Genomic DNA, 24,571 nt, shown 5'->3' on the forward strand with positions numbered 1-24,571 from the left:
AACATTCAAAAGATACTAGATTTACTTACTGGTCTTAAGGTCTTACTAATGTCAAACTCATCATCTTAAATGCATACTTTTTTCATTTTAAGGCAAAAGTGAGCACTTTAATTATGAAGATAAACTAAACTTACCTTTTTATCTTCCTTTACTTTGTGGGGTTTCTTCTTCATCTTCTTATCATCTACCTCCTGGTCAGATGTGATCGCAGGATTATCAATACCACCTTTCCAAGTTTCAACAGGCGAAAGCAGTGGATCTTCTTCACTTCCACGATGTCTTCCTTTTCTTTTAGTTTTAGAAGTTGTGAAAGCCTCATCATCACTTGCATCTGAGTGTGTTCTTCTATAGTATGACTTGGCTTTACTAAACAAAGTTTTAGATTTATATTTGTATTTTGAAGGCCTACGTTCCCCATGACCTTTTGAGATTCTATCAGAAAACCCATTTTCTTCATCTCCTTGAGTGTTATTTACAAATGAGTTTCGAATTTTAATAATTCGATTCTGACTATCATCTGGGACAACATAAATCTCATCAGAATAGCCCTTCTGTTTGAAAATTGTATCAATGGGTTCCGCATAGTTATCTGAAGAATCCATATCTTCAGGATGTGCCACAGGTACCCGGGAAGTCTGTTTTCTTGGATTTTTACCAATACCGGCTTCTATTGTTTTTAAAAGGTTTGGATCCAGTTTTTTCACATTTGTTTTAGGTACAACAGGTTTAGGTTTAATAGGTGGAGGCACTTTATGGTTACGTTCATGATCGTGACAGTTTGGGGTGCTATGAATAGGATACTCATTTCCTTCCAAATCTAACCTATATCTGGAACGGTCACTGGGTGTTGGAAGCAATTGTACATCATCCCCAATTGGACTATAAGGAGGCGGAGCTTCTGTGTCATCGTCTGAATCAGGGTAGTTGTTATAAGGAAAACAGTCTCTTGGAGATGGGAGAAAAACATCTTCACTTTGATGGGTGGATTCCCTTGTGTTATCAGACAAATAGGAATTTTCTATCATATTTTTTTTCTCTAGAACATCACTGAAAAACAGCGTAAAGACCTCAGTTTGCCGATGATACTGAGATAAAGAATACAATGCTGTAAATTTAGCAGTTATTTCCGTTGCAATGTGTTCTCCTTCAGTCATTAGCTCCTTGATAGCCTCATTTTCAAAAAAATCTGCTTGACTGTCAGTAACTGCCACCAGTTGTACAGGGATGGTATCTTGAACTTCTGACAGAAAGGCGCGAAGCATTCCCATTGATGCTTTCCGTTTTGCAGAATAAACTAATATATACCCATGAACCAGTTCATCTTTTCTTACTCCAATTGAAGAGTGGTATGACAATATTGTGATCTGTATCCGCCTCCTTTTTTCACCAATAATTTTGTCAAGCATTAAGGAATTATTTTGTCCAGCTTGAGCAGCACTGCAAGAATGAGAATCAAGGAAGGGTGAAAGAATGAGATCCACACTAAATGGATCACCACACATGGCACACATGACAATCCTCAAGTCAGCTTCGGACACATCCTTATTGATAGGAACTGGGCTCACCACATCTAAATTGTGTTTAACTGACTCCAATACTCCTCTTAGAGCTTGCTTTATTTGTGATTCATTAAATTTACGAGGATACGTACCAGTAGGTACATCTACAAAAGGACACTGCAATTTGTTGGCCAACTGCTGTCCTTGATGCCTGAGAATTGGTAGATTTTTACTAATGGAGTCCCTCTGATTAGCAAGAATTAATGTAAATGGAAGATTAGCCATGTATTTATCTTTTCTGATCTGAGACGCTTCAGTTCTTATTTTTCCAATAAATTCCCCAATAAAACTCAGTGACTCAATGGAATTAAATACACAGAAGCACCCATGTGGTTTAAAGGCTGTAGTCCATAACTGACTCAAAATGTAAGGCGATTTGGCATCAACAGGCCGAAGATCAAGTTCATAAATTTTTCCATCTAAGGCATACTCATCATCAGTGGATTGAGTCCTTATCTCATTTGCTAGTTCCTGGGCAAGACCATCTTTCCCTAAAATGAAAAGATTAACTTTGTCTATATTGGTACTATCATGATACAAGCGTAGGCGGCCATGATCCAACTGTAAAAGACTACTGGCAAGTAAGTGCTCCACTTTAATGTCTGTACAATATTGGCCACTGAGGCAGGTTTCTTTAGTGGGATGATACACAAATCCTATATGCTTAAGGAGAAGAGATTCCCTATCAGGTGCGAGTTTCTGTAAAGCTTTATATCTAGGTTCTTCACTTAGAACTGTATGGATTTCACTCATTTTATCTGAACTTGGTGTTGCATTAAGATCTAAATCATAAAAAAGTTCCGAATGCTCAAAAAGCATTTCCTGAAACTCTTCTTTGGCTTTTTCAACTATCTCTCGCTGATGTCTACCATATACTTCTTTGCTATCAGCCTCAGTGATGTATTTGAATGCTTCATCTTCCATAACAAAACACATAACTTCCTCCCATGGTTGCCCAGGTGAAATGAACTGAATTTTTTCTAAAGTCTTCTTGAATTTTTCCTTCATTTCTATTCTTCTTTTCTCTGATATCAGATGTTGTACATGGTTCTGATACACCTTTTCTGCTTCTAAAGTTTTCAGAAGGTCGAATGGGATCCGCCTATCATTAATTTTGTCTATATGGTCAGTTTCATCCCAAGGCGTTTTTTCTAGCACCACGAAGCATAACTGGAAATCAGCTCTCTTTTCCATTAACTTCAAAGCTTCCAACCAATTCAAATGCTCAATCTCTTCTAGATCAGGCAAGAGAGTATTAAAAGCCCTTGGCAAGGTGCTTATATATTCTTCTCTCCTTTTTCTTATATGTTCCTGCTTGAGTTGTTCTATATGCTTTGAGAATGTATTTCTGGCCTTTCTTGTTCCCTCTAAGTTGATATATTCTTCATAATCAGGATGATTTTTTAATTTATTACTAACAGTTTTCCAAGTTGCATGATAATCTCTCACAGTCTGTACAAGTTTTTCAAACTTATCTGTTGCTGTGACAACAAGTTGTCTCTGTGTTTTATAAGCATCCAGATAGGGAATAATTTTAGGTTTGCCACGAGTTTTATCCAACATTTGTACCAACGCAGTGAAACATGTCTCAATGTTGACATTAAACCGTGCTGATGTTTCCACTACAAGGAGATTCTTTTTATTTGAAGCAAACGCTTGAACTTCTCTAAGATAATGATCCACACATTCATCACACTTAGTTGCTGCTATTATCACAGGCTTTTTGGATTTTGAAAGCTGGACAAAAAGGTTATTCACAAATTTAAGTTGATCGTCAAACTTTCTATTACATCCTTGACTTACATCAATACACAATAAAAATCCATCTACATTGAGCTTCCCTTCAGGCATTTGTTTCTGTTCAAAGTCTTGCTCCAAACCCAGCTGATCGGTGCAAATGTACATTAGTTTTTCTGCTGACTGCAATTTAGAGGCAGCTGCACGTTTTATATATGGTTGTAAATTTGTACTTCGATGAGGCAAGAAAGTCTGGTCATCAATGAACTCTGTTTGTTCAATGACATGGATTTTGCATTCTACTCCATCTTCACCATTTTGTGTTATATCACCCCAGTACAAAAAGTGATCATTGTTTACTACGCGGCCTCCAAAGTCAATGGTGCTAAGCACAGAAGTATGCTCTGGATAATATTCATCTGCTTTTGAGCGTACAAATCTATTGCACAGACAAGATTTTCCAACTCCACAGTTACCTTTGTCTTTTTCAGTCCCCGAGAGTCCAACTACACTGACGGTATAGGATGGGGGACGAGGCTCTTTGTTTTTTGCCATCATAACTCTTTTCTCATGTCTCTACATTCAAAAAGGCAACCATATATAGTTTTCATTCTGAAAATAAAACCATCTCAAAATACAGATCCTGAATTTCAGAATTATATTTGGTTCTTTGTAGTTCCTTCATCACCAAAGAAAGGTCTTCGAGATCATATGGATCATCTTCCTAGAAAGAGAAAAAAAAATGAAAATCTTATGTAAGTTTTGTGAGTACAAAGTAAAACTGTCCACAGCAAAGTATTATGTAAACCAAAAATTGTAATGATATTGCATATATGTAAAGAAACCACACAAACAATTTATAATTTACTTTTACAAATGTACAATGGCCTCAAATTTTAAGGTAAAGCTAACAAAATAGTAAATATATAAATCTAATGGCTTATAAGCTTTAAAATGAACTCTCTCATGAGTTCTGCTTCTAATTATACTATCCTACAGATTTGAGGAAATAACAAATCTTTTCCACTAATTTCATTTTCCTTCCTTCCATAACATGCTAGTAGTAACTACACTGTACTGCTTTCTCAACTGCCTTACAACTCGTATTCAATTTTGCTTTTTACTGTATCAGGAATAGAATCAAGGCCCTAACCCTAGCATGCTCTACACAACTCAACAGCTGCCTTTCCAGCCTCAGGACTTTAAAATATAAAATAACCAGCTTCAGGTAACAGAACTTCTCAAAACCTATTTCCCCAAGATTTTTAAATTTTAGGGTTTTATGTTTTGTTTTCAATAAGTTTCAACATGCCTGTGAAACCTATTAGATTTCACACTCCTCCCAAAATTGAGAGAACATAGCAGAGCAAAGAACAGAAGAAAAGGTGGAAACAAGTTAATACTGTAGAAAATTTTTAACTAAAACCTATTCTCTAGCAAAATGTTCATACTTTTAGTAATATCTCTTATATAAGGTTATCCAAATACAACGTAACTCTGGATAATATGGCTCACTGAGAGTTCAGACTTGGGGCTGGGAGATGTAGCTTAGTGGTAGACAACTTGCCTAATATTTATGGGCCCTTGGTTTTGATGCCCCAAAACAGCACATTCACTTCCGCTCTCCTATAGCAACCCCAAAACATATATGTACACACACACATATATATACACAGACATGTAGACATATATATACATACACATTATGTAGATACACACACACATATATACATTTATATGCCGTAAAAGATATTTTGAAGGTGTAAAAAAAACTAAAGGACGATAATATTAAATGAAAATGTGTATATCTGAGTTTTATATATGTAATCACACCATTGGACACTGGGCAGTGAAAAGCTTTTTATCTAAAAGATAAATAAAACTCTTATATTGAGGCTGAATCAATTTAAGTTTAATTTTAAACCTTCAGCACATCCTAAATAATCTGACAGTGACGATTTCTGAATCATAAATATGAAAATTTATATTAAAAATGAGAAAGTTTCCGTAACTTTTATGGTTTTCACATCAATCCTCAGTAAACAATCAATCAGACACAGTGAAGAACATCTAGTTCATCCTTCTAGGAGAGCTGTCAGGTCAACTACTTTGAAGTCAACTCCAGAGATTAAGACATGAATCACAATGAAGTGACTTTTTAAATTACAGTTTGGAAAAAAAAAAAATCACCTAGGAACCGAAAATGATGTTAGGCAAATAGTTCTCCTTTTCTCAACTCTCATCAGAGTCTTCTTCATCTACTAGCACATTTAATACAGAAATCTTAGTTTGAGAAATCATTTGAGAAAGCCAAGTCTAGAAAATAAAAGTGAACTATCATATGAATTCTAATAGCCAGATCAAATTTATACTTCATTAATTAGTCAAAGTAATTTTAATATTTTTTAAGGGCAAAGAACAAAAATCTTTAATAAACTAAGATCAGAACACTGTTCTTCAACTATGTATGCATTATTTAATACGAATTTTTTTCAAAAATGACCAGTAATAATATGTTACTGGGTCAGTCACGAATATAGCCTCTTTATTTCTTCTGAAACTTTACTCATACACAGCTACTCAGTCTCATAACATTTAATAAACTTATTTTTTACTAAATGAAATTAGTAAATGAGGAAAACAAAACAAAAAAAATAGTAATAGCCTGAAATGAAATTACACGGTTTGGATGAGTGTTTACATTACTTAATCAGTGTTGTTTTTAATAGTATATAGTGAAGGCTCTCATCTTCAAGGTTATCTTAGAAACGTAGGTTTTATATCAAGAAAGTTATGTACAGAATGTCAATTATCTTTACAGAACTTAATAATACATATATATTTGACATATATTTTATATATATATGCATATATATGTATATATATGAAGCCATTTCCTAGAACTAAGTTTTCTAAAATTTTACTAAGGTAAAATTATATTGCATTCTCTTTTAAATAAAGTGTAATATTGTGAAGTGACTTTTTACAAATTAAGCTATATAAGAAATCTAGAAAAATGAAAAATGGGTTTTTAAGAACTCACAATTTAACCTAAAATATTTTTAGAGACTAGAAGACTACTAACTGGAGCCTGGGTAAAGTGTGAGGGGAGAGAAAAATGAAGAGACGATGGTTTATTATGGGTATTGAGGTACAGTTGGATAGTAGAAATAACTTCTAATGTTCTACACCACAGCAGAATAATCAGAATTGACAAAAATTACGTATTTTAAGATAGCTAGTAGAGAGGAGTGATGGCTAATTTTGGCTGTTGACATTTCCGGAAAAAAGGAACCTCAATAGAGAAACTGCCTCCATTAGACCGGGACTGTGGCTGTACCTGTGGGTCACTTTAATTGACACAGGAGAGCCTTACCTACAGTGGGCAGGTGGCATGTGCTGTATCAGGCAGTTGAGCAAGCCAGGGGGCGGGAGAATTGTCTGTATTCTGTCAATCATGTATTTTAATAAAACGCTGATTGGCCAGGCAGAAAGTATAGGCGGGTCAACCAGACAGGAAGTAGAGGTGGGGCACTGAGAACAGGAGAAGGCTAGGAAGGAGGAAGCTCCCTCCACCATTCCTGCGCAGACCACTGAAGAAGCAACACATAAGCTGACAGCTGAAAAAGGTACCAAGCCATATGGCTAACGTAGATGAGAATAATGAGTTAATATAAGCTATAAGAGTTAACAAGAAACCTGAGCTAATGGGCCAATCAGTTTATAATCTTATGGAGTCCTGTGTGTGATTTTCCTTGGGAGTTGCCGGCTGTGGGGTACCGGGCGGGACAGAAACCCCAACAAGCCAGTCCCTCATGTTACACCTCCATTAGACCGGGACTGTGGATCACTTTAATTGACACAGGAGAGCCTTACCTACTGTGGGCAGGTGGCATGTGCTGTATTAGGCAGTTGAGCAAGCCAGGGGAAATAAACCACTATTATGCCTTCTTTCCTCCACAGTTCCTGCCCTGACTTCCCTCAGTAACTGTAATCTATACATCCTTCCTCAAGCTTGTTTGGTCAGTGTTTTAACATGGTAACAGAGAAGCAAGTTGGAGCAGAATCGTAACACGAAAATGGGGTATTGTAATGAAACTGACCATGTTGTTTTGGGGGAGGACTAGAGCTCATTTGGAAGCTTTTGGCTAGAAAAAAAGTGCTCAGAGCTTAATGAACTGTTGCTAGAGCTTAGAGCTGAGAATGTGGATAGAAATGCAGATACAAAGGCCTGACTTGTGAAGTTTCAGAGGAAGTCTGAGTCTCTCAAAGACTCTACTGCTGTTCCTGTGACATTTTAATTAAGAATCTATCTAAGTAAAATCTTTGCTTTACTGGGACAATCAATGCTGGTTAGCTAGTACTGAAAAATTAGCTATGATCAGTAAGAGACCAGCACCACTGAGGTGAAATTTGGGTAGTAGTTCTTCAGGGTCGGCACACAGTTGGGGGTGGGGTTAGGAGCTGTATCTCAAGGTGAAAGCGGAACTTGGCAATGTGTAAGTCTTCCATATGGTACTGGTTTTGAAGGCATGAAGATATCACAGAGACCAGCTAAGGCTTGGCACTATATGGAAAGGTCAAAGAGTCCCTAAAGAGAGGCAGGAGAGGCTATGGGTGAAAGTTCAGCCTCAGCAGCCGTTGCAAACCCAGGACTGAAATAGTCATGGACAACAGCTGTGGTTTGACCCTCTAGAAAGCCAAGAGAAGTCACTGCAATGGAGACTCTAGTATATTGGAGATGCCAGGACCATAGGACGACTACTAAGGGTGGTGTCAGCTGCCAAATGAACACGGTCTGAGACAAGGAGACAAGCTGCACGGGCTGCAAATGGTGGAGTCAAGTTGTGGCGTTATCCAAGCCCTTTGCAGCCCAGAAGATCATGAGTGAATGAATCCCAGATGTTATGAGAAGACATAGAGCTTTTTGTTGGTCTTTGGTTTTGTTTTATTTCATTATAGCTGTGCTCAGGTTCTTCTTTCCTCTTAAAATAAACTACATCATTTATTTTAGATTTTACAGGAACCCACCGTTAGAGACTCTGAACTTTTAAAGAAAATCTGGACTTTAAAAAGTGTTGAAAATTTAAAGACTTAAAGACTTTTAAAAGCTGGACTGTGTTTTATATTGTGATATTAATATTAGAACTAGCTACAGAAAACAAGGAAAAGAAGGGTTTCACAGTGATGTGTTTGTATGTCAAGTTGACAAGGGATTAAACTTGTGATGGCCAATCTTGGTTGTTAACCTGATATGCCTAAGAAAGACCTGCAACTAAGGAACCAATGAGCATCAACTATATCAGAAAGGTACTGCACCAGCCAGGGAAAATAATCCTGTAAGATTTCCTCCATGGTTCTTGCCTCTGCTCCCTCCTGAATTATTGCTCTGATTTCCTCAATGATGAACTGTGATTGGAATGTCTAAATCAAATAAATCCTTTTTTTCCTCAAGTTGGTTTTGGTCCACATTTTATAACAGTATCAAACAGCAAACCAATACAAGACATTCTGATTGTTCTCAATACCAAAAAAAAAAAAAAAAAAACTTAAGGTGGTAGAGATATGCCAAATACCCTGATTCAATCATTTATCATATATATACTAAAATGTCACACTGTATTCCACATACACACAATTATTGTCAATTAAGACACATAAATCTATAAACAATCTTTAAATAAACTTTTATCCTTTTTCATAAAATTGTTGCATTTAATAATAAAAGCATAATTTTCAAAATGTTTATGCATTTATATTGTTTTATCTGACTGGTCCTATCTTTAAAATACACATATAACTTAGCAGTTTCTGATACCTTTACTAAAATAACCCAGATTCTATTCATCACCATGTTTGGTAAATGATTCTACTTTCTTTCATTTCCTTGCATAATTTCTGCTTCCTTTCTCTGGTCTGTTAATATCAGAGCAGCCAGGTTCTTGTTAAAATACAACCCAGAGTCCTCTATTCAGAACTTTCCAGTACTTCTAAAAGGAAGAGCCAAGTCCTTAATGTTCTACTACTCATTCTCTGACTTCTACAGTGTTCTCCTATCTCTGAGCTACTCTAATAACACTTTCCCAAATTCTCATTCTGCTTCAGTCACACTGAAGCACACAACATGCTTAGCACACGCTTGCCTTTGCACTTCCACTCGTATTTCCAAAACTACTATAACATAATTATTGTATGTCATTAACTCTACCCTTCTCCCACTTCACTCCAGATTTAACTAAAGAGCCTAAAAGGCACAAATCTACGCGCACTGCACTAGTATAGTCCACAAGTCTAAAAGTACTCCACACAACAGATTCATAGAGCTTAATAGTTAGATAAAAACTTTTCCAAAAATGAAGGTATCTGAAACAAATTATGAAGCATAATAATGTACTTGGCCAGAATAAGCATATAGTTTTATAATACTTAAAGCTAATTTTAAAATGAGAGAGACAGGGGCTAGAGAGATGGCTCAGCAGTTAAGAATACTTGCTGGTCTTGTAGAGGACCTAGGTCCACTGCCAGTATCCACATGGCAGTTCACAAGCACCCAGCACTCCAGTTGCAGGAGTTCCAACATCCTCTCCTTCCTCCACAGGCACTGTAGGCACAAGAAGCACATTTGTGCACGCAGGTAAAGTACTCACACACATAAAATGAAAGCTAAATTTAAAAATCTAAAAATAAAAAATATAATCCTGAATGTAACTAATTTTAAATAAGTCTTTTTAAAAGTCACTGTATTTATTATAATTACATTTCTAGGACCTGATTATACAGAAATAACTTTATAATTACTAATAATTCAATCTTAAATATCCCAATGTAACTAAACAGTCACAAAGATAGACCTAACACAAAGATCATCCTGTGTTCCATAAGCTAAGGCAAACTTGTCCAGAATAATTTAAGAAAAAAAAGTTCATACTAAAAAATTAGTGTAAACTTGATACATTTACTTCTGTTAAAGTTGCTGGTTCTTATTGACAAATTTATCAATGTTGCAAAAATAGGCAACATTTCAGCATAAGTAAGATACCTAAGTAATTCAACAATATAGTACCCTAATTTAAAAAAAAACACTCATGTACTATTATATTTTACCTTTGAAGCAAAAATTTCACCACAAAAGCACAACTTTAGATGTAATGTGCTGGGAGAAGTCAACTCAATGAACTGGTCTTTAGATAAGACTATACATAAGTGAGTGAAGAGAACCTTTCAAAAATTATGTAGTGATTAACCAGCAAATCATGGAACTTCCTGTTTCTACCCAATCTCCAGGTTCAGTATACATAACTCTAAAACCATCTTAAAATCCTGAAGTCACAATTGTTAGCACAATTAACACTGCTATATATAAGCCTCTAAAATCTAATAGTATTCTAACCTAAAACGTCCAGCATCTTTCTAAGGCCTATAGTCCAATCACAAACATATACTATGGGTTTCCTAAGCACTATTCAACACAAGTAATCCTTGTAATTAGTAATGTAAAAGTAATGAAGGAGGTTTCACTGATGAAAGCAACTGTAAACCAGGTAAACTAATCCCAAAGTAACCGCAGACCTTATTACTTAATCTACATCTTTCTCTGATAACATGTTTTCCTTTGCCTTTATAATGAAGTCATCCCAAATTTATACTAGTCTAATTCCTTATTCTATAGTGGAAATAAAAGCATGCAAGGCCATCACATTTCAGTCAATCTCAGAGAACAATCTGTACTGCTTATGTTTAGCCTCTATCTCCTTAAGCTTATGCCAGAGACTGTGAAGGTCCAAAGGCACTATAAGGAATCCGACTAAAGCCAGTACTATGAATATGCTCACCCCTCTTTGAAACACTAAAAGTGAGAGAAGGGAATCGTTTTACTCTCTGTATTTGTAATGCCTCACAGAAGAGGACCCATCATTTTAATTATGTGAATGATTGTAAGAAAGACTCCTCAATGTTTTAAACTTGCATTCATTGTGTATGTGTGTGAGCATATATGTTATTGATGTTGTGTATAGATCTGAGGAGTCAGTTCTCTCCTTTCACATGGGTCCTAAGGATCAAACTCAGATCAGAAATTCAAGGTCATCCATGGCTAATTGGTAACTTGGAGACCAGCCTGGGATATATAAAACTTTGTCTTAAAAATAAATAAAAAAAAAAAATTCCATACCACCAGCAACAACCACCCTCCATCTTTATAGTATTATAGTTAAGAAGATAAAAGCAATCTGATATATATCATGGAGTTGAAAAATGCAGTATGGATTCAAATAAATGAAAGATAAATTATAAGCTATAATAAGCCAAGGTTTGGGAAATGTTTTTCCATAACTGGTTGGGCACTAAATAGGTTTTGCATATTGTCTAGTGTCTGTCCTACTACTTGATTTGAGAATAAAATGATCTTGATATATTATAATAAAACTGCATTAAGACACAGATGCAGAATTGTACATAATTTTAATATACTCTATTATTATTATTATTATTATTATTTTGACAGCTATTTCACAATGTAAAAAGGCATTACAGAGAAATAAATAGGCCAGATTTGACCCAAAGGCCAACGTTTACAAACCTTAGATGAATTTTTTATTTGTATTTTATGTGTTTAAGTATTTTGCCTGCATGTATACACATGCACCATATGTGTACCCAGTGCATGTAGAAGCCAAAAGAGGGTGCCGGGCCAACTGTAAGCAGTTATGTGTGTGCTGGGAATCAAACCCAGGTCCTCTGCAAGAATAGCCAGAACTCTTAGCTACTAAGCCACTTCTCTAACCCTGAGATGAACAATTTTTGTGAACATAAAAGATTTAAATAATAAGATCTGATGGGGTTTGATTTTCAAAGAGAAGACATTTCAAATGTGTGACTAATGTAGAGTGAACTGAGCACAGCAACTATACAGGAAAGTAGAGAAATATGGTTTGATAGAAAATATGCTTAAAATATATCCTTAAAAAGGACAAACAGGAGGTAGACCTTGTAAAAGGAAACAGAAGAGTCTAAAAGTAGACTACAAGACTGAATCTGATGGGTTACAAAGCCCATAAAATAGATATATACTGAATGCTTCAGCACCTGAACAATCTCAGCAGAATTGAAAAGAACGATGCTAGACAGAGAACCTTGTGACTGGCACTAGACATATGAAGTAAATGAGTCAATGTTTCTCAATGAAACGCTAATCAGTTTCAGCAACAGATGGTGATAACACCTGAGTTTCAGGTGTCGTCTCCAAAGACACGGAACTTGGTAATGAAACGAGGGAAGGGCAAGATGACTAACAAGACCATAAAGTTCAGAAAATTCTAAGAACATCTGGGTACTACTGCTGGAAATATCTGACGAATCCCATACATCATCAGTCATTTCCTTAAACGGTCAACAGCCAAAGAAGTGTCACCTTGGCTTTGAAAAGGTAAACATAGAAATAGCAAGCAAAGAATATTTAATCAGTAAGGGGTAAAATCAACAAGAAAAAAAAAACGGACAAACTATACCAAACTGAAAGTCAAGAACTGTGGTCCATCTCCCCAGGGCTATTTGATGTCAAATTCAGTGAGAATAAATGGTCTATTTCTCCATGACCTCTTTATTACTCTTGTGTTTGCATTTTCTCCTAATATTTCAATTTTCTCATGATGCTCTTAAACTTTCAACTTGCAATATTCTCTTCTCACCTGCCAATCTGGCCTGCTTTTCCTGCATTCTTTTGGTTCACAGTCATTACTACTTCAATTTTTTTCTCTCCTCACTATCCTAATTATACACTACTTTCAGATAGTATGTATCGCTTTTGTAGAAATTTCTTTATACTACATAGTATGTAGTTTTTTAAGTCTTACTTATTTGATGTGTATGAATCGCAGACTAAGGCCATCAAAGGTCATTAGATTCCCCTGGAACTGGAGGTACAGATAGTTGTTAGTTACCATACGGATGCTGGGACTAGAATCTGGATCCTCCAGAAGAGTGCTCTTACTGCTGAGCCCAATCTTTAACCCTTTATAGCAAATTTTAAATTAGTAATGTACTATCCTGTTGCCAAACTCACCTGTTCTGTATTGGACTCACGTTTAATTATTTTTATATTGTTCCATGTCTCAAATTCTTTCTCACACAACCGTAAGTTCTGGGGTGGAGACAGACTCAGCCAGTTAAGAAGCAGGAACTGCTCTTGCAGAGGCTGAAAAGCTCACCAGTAATCTAGCTCCAGGAGAGCTGATGCCCTCTTCTGGCCTCCAAGAGCATCCACATGCACATGTGCATATACAAATCAACAGGTGGGAGAGGGGGCTTCAAAATTAAAAATAAATAAACTCTAAGCTCTGATAGGAGTTAAGACTATGGTCCAAACACACTTTCTTGTATTGCTCACAGTAACAGAGGCTCAATAAATTTGCTAATGTTAACAAGATTAATCTGAAGTTAGGGAAAAAAAACTAGTGTTTGACAGTAACTCTGGATGATTAAAAAAAAAGCTTGAGAAAAACCTAAGTGACAAATTTTAGCCATGGTTTAACCATAAAATAAAAGTTATATATAAATTTTCCTAATACTTCTAGTTTTAAGGATAAGATAAAAGTTATGATTTTACTGAACAGCCTTGTGGAGAGTTAGCTCCCAGTACATGGAGAGGGTAAAAAGAACTCAAAATGTTTTCTTCTGCGAAGAATTCCAGAAGAGACAATGAGGGAAAGAGCTGTTCTCTTTTCCATACCTCGGGTACTTTATCTTCGTTCTTTCCAGCTACTACTTCTCACAAAAGTCATCATTTTATCCCCATGGCACGTTATTAAGTGCTAAATATAAATAATCAAATTAACAAACAACACATCAGAGGTTTTAACACTTAATGCAAACTAACTTTCATAGGTTCAATACAGAAAATGCCTTAGTTTGGGAGGGAGATGTCAGAGGAAGTCTCAAGGCATCCAGGGGAAGGTATGAAACTCAAGAACGTTTTTCAAATTCTTATGTTTGATTTTTTTAAAAAAATTTTTAACCTTTCATTCTAGTTTGTTTGCAGTTCTAAGGAAGTTACCAAGGGCCCTGTACATACTTGCTGTGTAAGTGCTCTACACCACCAACACACTCTAACATTGTCCCCCAGTTTGATAAAAATCAACAAAGCCTTGCACTTAAATGCTCATTACACAAACTACCAAATGGACGACATATGACTTTATTAAAATTTCTTCACTATTCTTTTAGACTTCTTTCTTGTACTTAAAGAATATTACAAACATGAAACAACACTATAGAAAGCTTCTTGAGTTAATTAGCCACAGTGCCTTCTTGATTTGCAAAGAAAAAACTATGTATCCAAATAAACAATTGGAAAAATTTAGTATAGTATTCATGAAACACACTTTTGTTTAATTAACAAAAAGTTAACTCCTAAGGATACTGGTAGAGTAAGAGTGACTGCCTAGTACACCCAAGGTATGGGTTCAATTTCCAGCTGTGTGTGGGGGGGAGGTATTAAGTTGAATCATACATACCCATTATCACCCAAAAAGCAAACACAGCAGTTCATAGAAAACCTTAACTTTCAAGGTGAAAATTATTGTCAAAAAAAAAAAAGTGTGTCTTATACCTACCATTCTAAAAAGGAGGGGAGATGGATCTCCAAAACAGTCAAGGTAAAATACCACGTAAGAGAATTAAGATATTACGATACTGAACTGATTTTCAAGGGGGCTGGAGATGTAGCTCTGTGTTCAAGGTTCTGGTTTCAAAGTCTAATAGCGTAAGAAGAAAATATCTAATTGCCAAAATAGTTTAAATATACATAATTGTGTGGCAGTATTTTCCTATCCACATGTAACCAAGCACACTCCTGATGCTCTTAATAATGAATATACAAAGAATGATAAAGGCATGCTGACCTGGGTTAAAGAATGTAGCCTAAAGAAGACAGCCAAATCAATAGCTATCTAATTACCAATACTATTGGATTCTGCTTTAAATCAATCAGATCAATTTCTTGAAGCTTAAAAGCACATAGATCTCTAGCTTTTCAATCCACAATTTATAGAAACTTCTCTAATGCCTTAACAGATTTTTGTGACCCACATTTAGAACTTCCTTCCTCTGCGCTACCTTTTATAGACTGGACAAATATGGATCAATTACAAAGGATAAACGAGCACAAAATGAGAAATCTAAAATTAAAGCAAAATTTCTCTGCAAGTTGCAGGTTACCTATAATATTAACCCCAGTATGTAAAAATACTGGAAAGGGAGTACCATGCAGCATAACTGGAATTGACAGTAAAACATTTCCGAACTCATTTTACTGAAGTCTGTATTGAAACCAAAATATTTTTCGGGAACAGTTCCATCTGGATGCAATGGCTGCCCGAAGAATCGTTTTAAATGGAGATTGAGAACTCATCCATGGGTCTCCTCGATGCAGGCAAATATCTCCTAACATCCTGTTCAAACCAGGTGTGGGTTTTAGATTTAAGTAGACTGGACAATGACCGCCCCCCAACACCTGCAGAAGGGCAACACGCACAAAGACCAACCGAGGGGCACTCAACTGCCTCACACCTGAACATCTGGGAAAGTGCCCTTGCTTTCCATCTTCACGAAAGAAAAAGGAGATTGATAAAATTTAAGTTTAGAAATGCTCGCAAAAAATCCTCTCGTCTCACTATTTTGATTTTGATTTAGTACATTTCACTTCTCTTTTACTAAGCGCTGGCCCAAACTGGATTTCCATCAAATGGGAAAAGTATGTGCGCGTCTCCCCTGCAACTTTCTCGGCATTTTATCAGCTGCCCTAGTAGTTCGTCCTTACTTTCCAACACCCGTCGGCCTCGGCTACACACACACGTTTGCACCTCACTTGCATTTCCAATAACGCTGGAGAGGGAGGGAGGGTGTGAGCGGGTGTGTTTCTGAGTGGATAAGTGCACGCGCGCTCCCGAGGTGCTCCCCGCCCCCACCCCGATACTTTTCTTTGCTGGGAACCGAGGGAAAATTTTTAGAGGTTATTCCCGCGAAGAGAAACTCGGGATCACAAGCCCCACAGCTCAGGAGCGGTCAAAACGACGGGGAAGGAGTCCTGTGTTTGGGTGGCTCAGTGCAACTTCTCACTCCCCCCCAGCCCGAGCCTTAGCAGATGGGAATGTGGTCGAGGACCTAGGGAGGAGCCGAGCAGATAAGGAGGAAAAAAGTGAAAGGGCCGATCCGGGGTGAAGGCGGGCAGGCAGGCGGTTAAGTTTGCAGGGCGAGATCGGGTTTCCGCGGCTCGGCGCCCCCCGCGCTCCCCCGCCTTCCCAGGTGGAACTCGTTAACCGCAGCCGCCCAGCTAGCCGACCCCGCCACCTTCCTTCCCCGCGCCCCCTCCGGGCCCCCGGACAAGTGAAGGTGGCGCGGGGCGCGGACGCCTGGCGGGGCCGGCGCGAGCTCGGCGAGCAGCAGCAGGCCTCCGCCGACCCCGGCCCGGTCACCTGTGGGGAACGCGGCCCCTCTCCGGCCTCTCTGCCCTTCAGCCGCCCGGCTCCCCCCCGCCGCCGCCCGGCCTGCAAGGACCCAGCCGCCCGGCCCCAGCCCCTTGAACTGGTTACAACCGGCGGCGGCGGGCGGGCGGGCGGGCGAGGGTCCCCGGCGGCAGGGGAGCGGCAGGCCCCGCGCAGCCCGCTCTCCAGGTCCTACCTAACAACGCCGGTCTCCTCCGTCGCCTCCTCAACGGCAGCGGCCCCGGCGGTGGCGGCGGCAGCGACATTCCTGGGGAGCGCTCCCGCCGCCGCCGCCTCCTCCACTCTCGGCTCGCCTCTCGCTGCCCGCGCGCTCCCCCCGCCCTCGCCGACACACACGCCCCGAAAGCCCGAGCCCCGCGGCTCGCGCTGCCTGGTAACCCGCCCGCCCTCCCGCCAGCGGCGGCGGCGGCGGCAGCAGCGGTGGCGGCGGCAGCCCCGACCCTCCCCCCCTTCCCCCGCGCCCGCCGTCGCGCTGGGCTCAGTAATGGCGGCCACTCGGGCTCCTCGCGCTGACGGATCTCTCCCTCTCTCCCCGAACTTTACCTCAGCATCTCTCCCGGGCGCGCACCGCCGGAACGCACGCACGCACGCGCACGCGCGCGGCCGAGGAGCCACACACACCCGGCCGGGGGCGGCGCGGGCAGCACGGGGGCGCGCCTGCGTGCCCGCGCCCGCCCCAGAATCCTCCCTCCCCTGTCCCGCGGCGCTCACCTCCGGACGCCTCCCGAGCCGCGTTCCCGCTTCGGCCCCGCCCCTGCCCTCGTCTCCCGGGAACCGGGAAGGCGAGAGCCCCCGCGCCCGGAGGGAGGGAGGGACGGAGGGTGGGGGGGGCGCGCGCGCGGGCCAGCGAGAGAGCGCGCCGGGCCGCGTCCCCGCTCGGGCCCCCAGCTCCCCATTGGCTTCCGCCCCTCCCCCCGTCTCCGCCTCCGCCATCCATTGGTTCCCGCTCCTACTCCCTTCCTTCTCACCTTTTCCCTGCTACCCATTGGCGTGAGCGGCTTTCCTCCGCTCTCCCCTTTCTCCGCGTTCTGCTCCTCCTCCGTCCCATCCTCCACGCTTTAGGCGCCGCCGCACGCCTTGCGTGGTGGCCGAGCCTCCCCTGCCCTCTCCCCGGCCTCCGTTCCGGTGTTTGGCTGTAACTCGGGGTCCTGCAAAGGAACTTGAGTGTTGTGTGAGCCGTTGCGAGGCACGGGGGCCGAACGCTCCTCGATTAAATCCCTCCCAGCCCTAGGGTCCACTCTGAGCACTGAGGAATGCAAAGGGGAAAGAATGTACCGGAGCTCGAGCTCCGTTGCAGGGACTTGCCTCCGTGTGTGTGTCCCAGTCTCAGCCAGAAGCCAGAGCTAGACGGAGGCGAGAGGAGTCCTTTCTCCTTGGGCACGACACAGAGACACAGGCCCTTGATCCTGGCCGTTCTTAGGGAAGTTGAGCTAGACGCCAAGATTTTGATGGTTTAGGGTGGTCCCAAGGGCCCTAGCTCACAATCAGCTCAACTTCAGAAACTATCTGCCTCCTGGCTTTCATGATACTGCTTTAAAATGTATTCAGCCTTTTTCAAGACTTCTAGAAATATCACAAGTTTGGGAGTACGTTCAGCTTTCCATGTATTTTTCTTCTGTGCATAGAAAGTAGAGAGAATGAGCGATAGAAACCATGGCCTTTATAAGCTCTGAAGAAACTCTGTGGCTTTCCCAAGGTCACCCCAATTTTATCTGGAAATGTTACAAGAGCTGCCAGGAGATAAAAGACAGAAGAAAAAACACAAATCTGCTCCAATTCATTGGTTCTTGTAAAGGAATTTGAGGGAGAATTTCTCTTTGGGGGAAGATTTGTTTGCTGCACTGGAAACAGTTTATCATTAGTAAATGTCTGAAGATGATCTAAAATCCGAGTTCCTCTCAGGCTCCATAGGGTACTGAAGCTAGCCAAGGTTGCTTTTTACTGTTAAAATGGCATCACTGCTCCCATCCAGAAGTATAGTTACACTCTGTCGGGAAAGAAAACAAAAACTGCCTGCTCGTCCAAACTGGTTAGAAAAATTTGCCTCTGTATCTGTCACAATATTACAACAGAAGAGCTGTCTGTTCCTTCCTCTATGTCCTTCCACTGTCAATATTCCTCAAAGGTAAACTTAAAATAGTTTTAAGAGCAGAAAAGTCATTTCTAATTTCTCAGTAATTTAGCTCCTTTTAAATAGGCTTGACCAAAATCTGACTCCATCCCTTGCTGCATCTGAATGTTACTAAGAAGAGAAGAGGAGGTTGTGTGTGTGGATGCTTACAAACCAAGGGGAGGACAAAGACCGCTGAAGAGCATCTGTTGCTACCGGACCTGGACCCGACAGCAATGGCAGGAACAGAGAAGTTGGGAGGAGGGAGGGGGAAGGACACTTGGAAGATGAGGCCCTAACCCCTTACGTAGGCTTGAACTTAATCTGTTTTGTGTATTTTTTTATCATTATACGAAAAGCCCATAAACAGTGCTTGGATCCAACTAAAAAACATAACCTGAATAAGATATTAGTACTACAGGGTACCCATAATAAGACAATTTTGGAATTACTTCCTAAACAATCAGAAAAATCTCTAACCATGGGCATTCATCAACATATCTGCAGTCAAATAAATCAGGGCTCATAAAGGAAACATTAGCATAAGAATTTTTAGCTGTAGGACATGAGACTAGGGGCAAAAAGGACTTGAAATCTCATTTCTCTCAATAAAGAACCCCCCCCATTTGGTTTTCAAGCAATAACTTTCATAGCTGGCATTTTAGTCCTGCACCATCCATCTTAGACGATCTGGACATTCAAGACCTGGCTCATTACTGTTAGTAAACTACTTACTAATTACATGCCACCACTGCTGTTGTCACTATGTCACTTATTTCTCCCTGAGAAATGGAGCGTGGTCTTCTGTTGCTATAGAAATCTGAAAACGAGGATTAGAGGCCAAAGTTCTGTGATTGATAATGTCTATATTAGGTAAGGGGCATTAAAGGGTGAGTGGGGGGGGGGGTCGTCCCATAATCCTGAGCTTTGAAACACTCACCCTCCCCACCCAAAAGAGACTATGTTCAGAAAAATGAGGAAATGGTTCTTTAAACTCATTGGGGGTGCTATGGGGGAGCCGGGACGAATAGCACTCAGCTTTCTTTCACCTTTACTCCTTATCTGGAATTTAAAAAATGTAAGCACTTCCTCTGGTGTACTGGATAATTAAAATCACCCAGAGCTTTGTTCTTCTTTTACTTTGGGACAAATAAAAGGCAGAATAACATCCCAGTTGGGCATTTTAGGGTTTTAATTTAAATATTCATCTGTACACATTTCTAGCTCTTCAACATATCCTAACAGAGTATTAATATACATTGTTGTTTTTGAACCAAAAGGTAAGGCAGTCATAAAAACGATACCATAATTCCACTTCTGTTGGAAAAGCATGAACTATGATGTCGCAGGAACTTACCCTATAGGAGCAGTTACACCCCCTGCTGGAAGTCTTTGATCATAACAGCATTGTCTTTGGTAGCCTCAACCAAGAACACACAAAAAGTCAAAGGTAGGACTTTGCCACTGGTGACACAGTAACCAGTAATTTTGCCTAGCTGACACAAGAAGGGTTTTCAGAGAAAAGCCTATCTCAGAATGTTGTCTTGATTACCGACAAAATACACAGAGGTGGAGAGTAAAGATAGCAATGACTGTACCAAAAGCACATACAAGCCTATTGTCTAATTTCCTACGGCATTTCTCAGCTTGTGCCCAACCCTCCTACCTAGCCCCTTCTCCTCACTAGCATCCTCTGTCTCAGACAGTTAGGAGTGGTGACGTGGACAGCATGGTGAGGCAGGGCTTTCCTCCTGCAGGTGGGCAGCCGATGGCATCTAAACAGCCCCTGCAGCCATCTGCTGAGTTAAGAGGCTCGGGGCTTTCCTTGTATTTGTTTTACTGCTACCAAGGATAGTTTCAACACGAAGAAAGAGTGTTAATTATGTCTTGGCTGTTAACGTAGGAAATATTTTGACAAGAGTTAAGGTAATCACGAGTCTGGGGATGGGAGAGAGCGAAAGTGCCGCGTTGACCTTCCTGGCTTTTTGTTCCACTGAACCTTGTTCTGTTGACTCTCCAGAACCATATTTTCAGACTGAAATCCCAGAGATGGTATCAGGATCTAGCTTCAAAATGTCATGTTCCTGACACTCTAGTCCTAGGACATAACTGAAATTGTCAAAGTAGCACTCCGCTATAGAACAGTCACAATTTTATAACGAGTATTTGTAATGTAGACTTCTCTTAAAGTAATAATAATTTGCTCAGGTCCCACCAGCACAAATACTTTAATTAGAAAAAATAAAAAAGTCTTCCAGCTATTTCCTCTCACAAAAGGGAGTATTGTTAGGCCATCTGGACCCTCCATTGCGTTTTTATAAAAGATCGCAGCTTGAATTTAATCAACCCCAAAAAGGTTAACCCTATAAAGCTGAAAAATAATTGAGAAGGTGACTAAGTGACAGATTCAGATGCTCTCTCTTAGACTGTCTCTTCTGTCATTCCCAAATCCTGTAGGTGAGAAGCAGAAAGCTGGACTGTGACTGTCTGGTCACTGTACATTATTATAATTTCTGATAATTCTCTCATCCTTAGTGTAGACTAAATTTGGATTGTAAGCTCTTCTGGGTGGGAATTATGAATGTGTATTTGGCTCCATACAATGATAAAATATGTGATTATTGGTTCAAAGCTTAGTAAATATTTGCTAATATGAAACACTCTAGGTTTTATGGATTCCTGGGATTTATTACTAACAGAAGGATTTAGATTATGTTTTGAAGTACCAGCTGACATAATCACTTTAAGAGGAAAAAAAAGCATAAATGTTGATTTAGTTGTCTTTCCCAATGTACGTGGGCTACACTTCTCCATATAGCATCTCTCTGGTAGGTGAGATGAGACACTGACAACAAACAACCATGGATCTGAAAAACCAGGAAGCGTGCTGAAGAATTGGGCAGCATCAGAGCTTCCTGTAGTCAACAATAAGGTAGCTAATCACTGCAATTAAGGCTCTGTCAGTTTTCCTCATTATAAACTACAGTAGATGGTAAATATTTGCTTTGCCTGTCCATCCCTGTGCATTTTCTTAAGAAAAAAAGAAAACCAAAAACATTATGGTTCTTCTAGCTCAGTTACTATATATTTCTAAATACTTTTTTGAGACAATTTCATTATTTTTCATCCATGTTTAGCCCTGAATGCTTCCTCCTCCTTAGTACTGTTAGACAGTAAGGAATATTAATCTAATTCTTTCCACAATTAGGCTTTCCCGTCCTCCTCAGCACCACCCAGGACAGACAGGTTGATGTCACAGACTTGGTTTCTCATTCTTGTTTGTATTGATTCAATAGGAACGGCTATTAGAGAGTTGCTTTTTAGTTTTCCCATGAAAGTATTTACATTATCAATCCTGAGATTTTTATTAACATGACAAAAGTGATAAAGTAAAAAAAATTGAAGCATGTCATGTGCTCCTTAAGTAAAATAAGTCAAATTCTTCCAAGATGGAATTTAAATGGAGTTGAATGCCATTGGCGCCATCTTCATCTTTCCTGCAGTGCTGAGAATGGAATCCAAAGACTCACAATACTAGGCAAGCACACTATCACTTATCCACACACCTAGCCCTGTAAGCAAATATTTAAAGTTATATTTTAGAAGTACATATACACTGGGAGAAATAACCACAGTGTTTTATGCAGAGTGAAGTCTCACTAAAAAGCAATAATGCCATAATAGTTTGTGGAGAAAGAAAATGGTCACAAACAAGATGGCAACATTACTGCCCAATATGTTACTATTTAATCTGCACTGTGGAATGGTAGTTAATGTTGGCTCCCTTCTTTCCTTCACTTGTCTTGTCTTTCTGTGCGTTTAGTCACCTGCTAGGTATTCTTTCCACTTTCCATCTTCTAGCTTTTTGCTTTCCCATCTCTCTCTTTGACTCTTACAGGCTGGCCACTTTGAACATTGTCTGGTTCTGTTTATGGTAACTTCTGACAAAAGTAAACAGAGGTGGTAAGCACATCATTGCCCTATGGTGATTCTAGGTGATATTACTTTGATGGTTTTTTTTTTTAAAGTTTCTATGGAACGAACTATGCCAACTGAAGAACATATTTGTATTTGAGGACTCAACTTTAAATTCTGAAGTCTACCAGTCAATAGTATTACCCAACGCAGAAGATGTGGTTCAGTTGTTCGAGCGCTTGTCTAGTAAGCATGAGGTTCAATCCCTAACCCCACATAAGTCACGTGTGGCAATCAATGTCTGTGATCCCAGGACCTGGGAGACACAGACAAGAGGATCGGGAGTTCAACATTATCCTCAGGTACACAGTGAGTTTAAGGCCAGTCTGGGCTACATGAGACCCTGTTTCAAACATAGCATTACCCATACTGGAGACGGCCCCATCAAACACCTAATAGATAGTTTTCCCAAATGCTGACAAAGCAAGCAGATCCTTCCAGAAATCCCCATCTTTCTCTTTTGGAATGAAAGGTTTACTATAGAATATATTTCATTTAGATGGCCTCCACTTAGGCTTGTTACACATGGCTTACTTTTGCATGCCACCATCCCAGGTCAATGAGGGTTGCTTTTCTAAGTCGAGGCTATTATTCTGCAGCTCTTCTCTACCTCTGCACGCTCCTGAACGCAGCACCAGTTTAAGAAAAGGAAAGACTAGCTGAGCAGTGGTAGCGAAAACCTTTAATCCCAGCACTCAGGAGCCTGAGGCAGGCAGATATCTGTGAGTTCAAGGCCACCCTGGTGGGAAGGGAAGGGAAGGGAAGGGAAGGGAAGGGAAGGGAAGGGAAGGGAAGGGAAGGGAAGGGAAGGGAAGGGAAGAGAAGGGAAGGAAAAAAAAAGAAAAGATTATCTTACTACAGTGCAAAGGAATTATACAAATCTGTCATGAAAGACTACTGAACTGGGAAAGCAGAAGAGCTCAGATAAAAAGTCGAATTTTATCTCAGGCTGTGTTTACCGTTAGGATCTTCAGAGGTCTTTGGAAGCAGTCCTCTCTCCACTCTGGTGTTATCTGGTGAAGTTGTCTTGTGCAGTGAACCCACAGACCAGGCTCCAGTTCTTCCTGGTTTACTGCGACTGCGACTCTCAGCCACACCCTGCCACACCCGGGACAAAGCTGTGGCTCCTGGCTTTGGCTTCCCTTTCAGTTTTGTTCTTAGTACATTCCCTCTCCACAAAGATGAAGAACTAACCAAAAGAAACAAATTACAGCAGCAGTGACACGCCCGACCTTCCACTTCCTCCCCTTCACTCCAGGTGAATGGATACTCATTCAACCTCAGTTCCAAAAGACACACAGTGGCTTCTGGAAACACACTGCTCGGGAGGGTAAGGAGTGACAACACATTCAAAGTCAGCCTGGGCCACAGAGTGAGTGCCAGGCCACCATGAACTCCAGGGTGGAACCCTATCTCAAAACACAACCCGAGCAGCTGGGCGGTGGTGGTGCACGCCTTTAATCCCAGCACTCGGGAGGCAGAGGCAGGCTCTGTGAGTTCGAGGTTAACCTGGTCCACAAGAGCTAGTGCCAGGACAGAGAAACCCTCTCTTGTGAAAACACACACACACACACACACACACACACACACACACACACACAAGCAAATCATAACCAATCCCTTTTCCTAAACTCCACATCTTTAAGTTTGGATTTCTAGACCTTTCTGAACAAACTTTGCCTATTCATGTT

At 40.3% G+C, this 24,571-nt stretch overlaps 1 protein-coding gene and 1 long non-coding RNA gene across 4 annotated transcripts in view; both read right to left on the reverse strand.

Moving 5' to 3' along the window:
- The window catches only part of Arhgap5 (Rho GTPase activating protein 5), a 70,673-nt gene extending 53,217 nt beyond the window's left edge, over positions 1-17,456 (reverse strand). For 2 of the 3 annotated variants that reach the window (XM_085697656.2, XM_085697653.2), the window contains exons 1-2: positions 16,971-17,115; positions 135-4,020 (exon numbers count right to left, since the gene is read on the reverse strand). In XM_085697656.2, coding sequence (XP_085553782.2) covers positions 135-3,854 — 3,720 coding nt within the window. In that variant the 5' untranslated portion in view covers positions 3,855-4,020; positions 16,971-17,115. Of the gene's footprint in view, positions 1-134; positions 4,021-16,970; positions 17,116-17,338 lie in introns of those variants that run through there. The other variant, XM_085697654.2, reaches the window with a different exon arrangement.
- A 6,089-nt stretch (positions 17,457-23,545) lies between these two features.
- On the reverse strand, positions 23,546-24,154 carry LOC146892422 (uncharacterized). Its single transcript, XR_015004474.2, has 2 exons — positions 23,840-24,154; positions 23,546-23,619 (listed from the first exon to the last, which is right to left on the reverse strand). It is a non-coding gene; the product is annotated as an uncharacterized LOC146892422 (long non-coding RNA).
- Positions 24,155-24,571: the final 417 nt, after the last annotated feature.

This window comes from Myodes glareolus, chromosome 11, assembly GCF_982192425.1.
Source record: "Myodes glareolus chromosome 11, mMyoGla1.1, whole genome shotgun sequence".
NCBI classification, from domain to species: Eukaryota; Metazoa; Chordata; class Mammalia; order Rodentia; family Cricetidae; genus Myodes; species Myodes glareolus.